Source organism: Lissotriton helveticus, chromosome 3_1 (assembly GCF_964261635.1).
Source record: "Lissotriton helveticus chromosome 3_1, aLisHel1.1, whole genome shotgun sequence".
Lineage (NCBI taxonomy): Eukaryota > Metazoa > Chordata > Amphibia > Caudata > Salamandridae > Lissotriton > Lissotriton helveticus.
In genome coordinates, this window is record NC_136061.1 from 1,151,367,575 (window position 1) to 1,151,373,574 (window position 6,000).

The 6,000-nt window shown below is 46.0% G+C and overlaps 1 protein-coding gene across 1 annotated transcript in view; it reads right to left on the reverse strand.

Moving 5' to 3' along the window:
* The window catches only part of KIF5C (kinesin family member 5C), a 612,753-nt gene extending 607,225 nt beyond the window's left edge, over positions 1-5,528 (reverse strand). The window contains exon 1 of the mRNA XM_078681761.1: positions 4,685-5,528. Within this exon, the coding sequence (XP_078537887.1) occupies positions 4,685-4,810 (126 nt within the window). The 5' untranslated portion in view covers positions 4,811-5,528. The remainder of the gene's footprint in view (positions 1-4,684) is intronic.
* Between the last annotated feature and the right edge of the window lie 472 nt (positions 5,529-6,000).

A 6,000-nucleotide genomic window follows, 5' to 3' on the forward strand; every position in this document is an offset into this window, starting at 1 on the left:
GTAAATAATTTTGTCCACCCTAAGCGTGGAAGTGTATACTCAGATGTGAGTCCCTTGCTCATTGCACCATCAGGATTCAAGCAAGCCGGGCCGAAGACGGCTGAAATGCCAGAAACCGGTCCCCGGAAGCTTGTTTCCTTCCCAGTGTAAGAATTGGCTTTTGTAGTCTGGTCTGCCCTGTTCCCATGATGCACTGGGCCAGGGACAGACTAATTTGCATACAGCCAGGGTCTGAAACTGGGATGGTGCAATGAGCTAAAAAACGGTGTTGGATCTAGCCCTGATCTCTTGACTGGGTGAGAGTACTCTGCTTAATTCAGAGACTCTGTCCATCACCACCCCTTGCCCCAAAAAATGAGAGCCTCCCTCTGCAACCACCAGCTCAAATGTATACTCCAAAAATACATTAAAAGCGGATATTGAGGTGCTGAATCATGCAGCGTTTCATCCATTTATTGCTGATGTTACTTTCTTGATGCCAGTGAGCACTTGCTGTTATTCTCCGACTTGGGTGGAGACCTTTCAGCATCTACAATAACATTGTTTTAAGGCATGACAGTAGTGTGAGGTCTGAGCCTGTAAGACTGGCTTCACCTAAGATATATCTGTTGTCTGAAGCTTCAATATCTCTGTAACCTGAGCAGTAACTCGGTTTTTGAGCCTGCGAGATCCTATATAGAGTTGTTACCTACAGCCTGAAATGTGGAGGGCTTTGCAACTTTTGGTATTTCCACATCCACATTTCAGTTTAGATTTTCGGTTGCTCTTCCCAAGCGGCTTGTGAAAACTATGGCTTTTGAGTCAATGTATTTAAAAAATGTATTTAAAACCCTTTTTTCTCAAACTATTCCTGGGAGAAAAACAGAAAAGCCTGCGCTGGGTGTCTATCTTATACTCACTCTGTGCAATTTGGGGCAGCTATTACGTCCCAGCACTTTGAAAGTACCCCAGGTGCCACGGGATACATGTTCAGCCTCCCCTGTAGGTCTGTGCTTTTGATAGTACAAGTAAAACCACAGGTCCCAGAATTCAAAGTGCTATTAGCTCAACAACAGGAATAACAGAAGATGCTAGCATGGAGGTAAGTGACTAAGGGTCTGATTTAGATCTTGGCGGGATTGGTCCCACCACCGCTTTTCAACGGTCTTCCAGCACACCTGTACGGCAGTCCAACCGTCCGATTTAGATGTCTGGCAATAGGCGAGAAGACCGCTGCGCTCCCGCCGACACCACCGGTTCGGAGCTCCCCACCCACATGGCGGCATGGGCTGCTGCTGGAGCCTAGCCACAATTCCTGCCATTCATATTTGAATGTGGCCTGTTTCGAAAGGGAATGCTGTCAGGAATTCCTCTTACTTCAGGATGGCGAAATGGGATGATTACTCATCTGTTTTCGGGGTTCCAGCAGTGATATCATCCTCTATGCCGTTGGGCCAGGTCATCCCTGCTGCACCATGACCGTGGCGGACCGACACACAATTTCAATGGAATCAAATGTAGGTGTTCGTGGTGTGTGTGGTAATAATTGTATGATTATCTCGAGTAAATTGACCTTATAGTAAGGATAGATTCCTTTTATTCCGTAGCCATCAGTTTCAATATCCGATATGCTTAAGGAATAAGAAAAAGATCCACTATGCGGTATAACCCTTGCAAGATGGCGCTCGGTTGCAGCCCTGGGGGTTACGTGTTGACGTACGATGTGTCAGATACACATATGCATCATAGGGCAGGTGGCGGTCAAAAGGAAAGTTCCAAGCCGGCAATAGTTTCTAAGACGCTGGATCGAAGGACCGCATAGAAATACGAGGTCTATGAATAGTAGAGCTGTGGCCTGCTAATGGTATGGAACATGAGCAAGATGGTATATAAAATTGTGACACTGTAGACTGGCACGTTTTTGTGTATTTAGCAATTTGTTTCTGTATCTCATAGTGACAGGGACAGGAGAAAAATCATAGACTCATGAGGAATGGGAAGTTTGTTCAACTCCCTGCACAGATCACTGAGGATCTTAAAAGCTAGAAGGAATTTAGTATGGTCATAGTATTTAAGTCAAATTCCTTACGAAATATGTTTTCCTTAAAGAAAATCCCTTTTAAATAATCTCTATATGGAGTCTACCCACTAACAATTGACGACTGGATGATCTACGGTGGTGCATAATCAGCCTACCAGGTGATGTTAGGGGAAATTAAACGTACCTCTGTAACTGTGACAGGTATGTCGATTAGTACTAATGGGACTGAAAATTTAAGGGAACTGACCTATATTTTTGTCTGTCCTTAGTTGGTGGTCTCCACATTAAAATAGATATATATATATTGTTTTAGACATTGACATCATATGAACGTATCAGAACATAATTTACAGTTTCATATTTCTTCTTAAATAGGAATGTTATATAGCATATACAAAAGGAGAAGATGCATGTTTAATGTCCTGAAGAAGGTGGTTTTATCAATTTCACCCACCGAAACGCGTTGACGCTCTGTTTTTGGTTCAATTTGTGTAATATAGAATCACATTTTGACTGAAAATTCATACTCTTGCTGTGTGTGCTCTATGAATTCTTTTAAATTATCATCCTGATGACAAATGTGTTTTGTCTTTTAGAGTCTTTTCCTGGTTTTATATGATTTTGTGTATAGATTTTATGAATTTCTAATGTGTATCATGTATTTTATTGAATGTTTTTATTAAAACTTTAGATTTTTATTAAATTGAACATGTGTCCCTACGGTGAACAGCGTTAACTTCGGATGCGATACTTCGCAAGCCATTACAACGAGGTTGTTATAACGACCGCGTAGTTAGTTCGCATACGTTTACTACGCAAGTCAGAACAACAACTTGCATTAGGGGGAGAAGGTGTTGGATTTAAAATCCAACACCTTCCCTACTGTCCGCACAGATTGGAGTTGGAATAGTAAATTATACTATTCCAACATCCAGCGCCCCCTAATGCAATTCGTTGTTCCGAATTGCGTAGTAAAGGTATGCGAACTAACAACGCAGTCGTACTAACGACCGTGTTGTAATGGCATGCGTACTAAATGCATGCTAAGTAACCAGTGCTATTCGTCCCTACAGCCGGTGTAGTTGTGCAACCTTGGATGAGATATATGTGTATGTGAGTGGCCGTACAGTTGGTTTTGAAAAGTGGTTCCAAAGGAAATTATGTATTTGACTTTTAAGTCATACTTGGTGCCCTGTCCCTTTGGTTTGTTGGGCCCCTCTCTCTGTATTTAAGGTGGTGTGTGTGGGTGTACAATGAATGGTGTGTGTATGTTGTGTCTGTGAAATGCAGACTATGAGAAATATAGTCACTACACGTTACTTACAATCATTTATGGACTCATAAACAACATATATAAATTACCTTTACATAAAAAGACTCCCTACATGTCTGTGTACCCCCATATCCTCACTCCGTCAGGGGCCCGCCACTAGCAGACTGCTAGCCCATCAGGAATAGCACAATTGGCTTGGCACAAGACCACCAGCTCGATGACAGCGGAGTACTGGGAGCCAGGCGAAAGATCGCCATGGGGCGGTCCCCTGTATACAGTTGCAACATCTAAACACGACAGGAGGACCGCTGTTGGCCCAGTGAGTTCTTGGGTCTACCACCCCTGCGGGGGACTGGCGGTCGAACTGGTAAGATCTAAATCAGGCCCTAAGGCTTTCAAAACAGAACTAACCTTTTTCTCTTTATATTTTATTGATTAATACCCTTATAAAATGTGAGCCTTGGTTCAAAGAAGCGCACCAGCCCCGTGCACGTAACAGACGAAGACAAACTAGGCAGGTGCCAGCGTGTGACCTTATGCATGGGAGAGGCAGACTGAGCATGCTCAGTGACCATGATGACATCACCTCAATCAACGCTGAAGAGGCTGCACCAGCAGAGAACCAGCCAGAAAATGACAATCAGCGCTGATTACATCCAGCCGCGCAGGTACTGCAAGCACACAGATCAGTGGAACCGACGCAAACACGAAGGACCCCGCGGCACGTGCGACTGCCCTCAGTTCACAGGCGCTGCGCGTTTCCAAGAGCTCACATGGCATTCGTGGACCCGCCGCCGTGAACGCTTAATAAATAAAGAAACACAAATCAAACCCCTCCCAGACTAAAAACAACCAAAGCGGCACGTGCCGGGGCAATCCTTTCCACAGCCTTACCTTGAAGCGCGTTTAACGCTTCGGCATTCATGGCAATCATGCAGATGTGCTGGGGTGCTGGCACAGCTGTTCTCATCACCGCTGCCCGTCAACCACGGAATAATGCAGTAGCTGCCAGCATTCCCCAGCTCGGCTCAGAGAAGGCGGGTTCCCCGCACTCCCCCTGCTGCCCACGCCCTCTGGTACCCATCCATCCCGGCTTGGGAGATTCATTTAGTGTCGTGAGCGCTGTATGAACTGGTGCCTGTTTCATGTGTTTTTTCTGACACCCGCACGAGCGCCCGAGGTGAGAAACAGCCCTCCCCTGTAATCACACAGAACAATGGAGGCTAATGCGCCCGGCCACACGTTCTACCACACAGGGAGCTGTCAACGAAGAACCTTGTGCTGAAATAAAAAAACATAGCTGCAGGCATTCCGAATAAAAGCACATGCGACCTAAAAAAAAAGTAGAATATGTGTTCTGTGGTGCTCGATAAAAAAATAATAGAACTTACCCCAATTACTACGGTGTCGTCACCTTTAAATTTTGGAATGAATTTATCCCCACGAAGGATCTCGGATTCGTTCAGAGGCCTGAACCTGCACATGACTTTTATACTGCATTCGGCTGGGTCTGCCATCGCGGCTCCGTCCGCTGATAGACGCTGTCTCCAAACTGCCAAGCACCGGCTAGCGCATCAACCTCCCCTTCCCCGCGCAGGAAGAGCCGAGCCCTCGCCTCAGCAGCAGCAGGTCATCTCGGACTCGGCGGGATGCAGCACAGCATTGCAGGTGCCTCGCTCTGCAGAGCCCCGCATCCGCAGATCGCAGGCGGTGATAGCACCTTCGGCAGATGTGCGGCGCTGCGGGGTGTTTACCGATGAGGGTATGATGGAGACGAGCATCTAGTGCACCTGCGTTAGCATTATCCTTCCGCCCTGTTCAGCTCCTGTGCCCTCCTGCGAGCTCTGCCATCCTGCATCAGCCTCCTTCTTCCAGCGCTGTTCCCCAGGGCTTTGTGACTTCACTGCATTACATCAGCCCCTCCCAAACCTCTTGCTGAGCCGTGGGAGAATGAAGGGCGCTGCTGGGAGATGTAGTTCGGAGACGTGCGCGGCTACCTTTCTGAGCAAGAAGAGGGAAAACATATTCATTTTGAAAGGCAGGTCCAATACGAAAGCTGGCCTTTAATGAGGACACGTTTGTTGGATAGTCGTTTGCGTTTTCAGCATTAAAATCTATGAGCTCTGATGTCAGGAAATATTGCAAACTAAGTTGGAAAAAAGCGTTATTTTTGCATGGGCCAATTGGTAAAAAATGTTAACTTCAACGATCTGAAATCCTACTTATGAAGTATTAAATAAATAGTCATCGCTTTTGAAAAGGTTGCACCTCACTTTGTTATGCAAGAAGGCATTACTTAAACCCCTAACCAAACACGATGTTTTGAAGACTTGTGTTGAAGATAGTAAGACTTCTAAGCTCCGATGCAACTTTGCCCTCCTTCCAGCCACGGTGGCCTTGTAATGTTCACCGTGGAGCATCGTAGAACCTGTGCATTCATCTTCACCTTTGACCAGGCCACAACATGCTCCGATAAACAAGGGGTTTCAGGGGCGGCTCTCTCGGAGAGCATGGCTAAAAAGGGTGTATAGTGCCTATATGGGAAGTGTTGGGTGTGGTACTTGAGGATCAGGGGTAGATACAGTCTAGGCATGCATGAGTGCCAACCATCTTCTTTAGCTGTGGTCAGCATCATATAGGGCCAGATTTACGAAGCCATTTAACAATTCTTAACCGGCCAAATCGCAATTTCGGGCGGTTAAGAAAT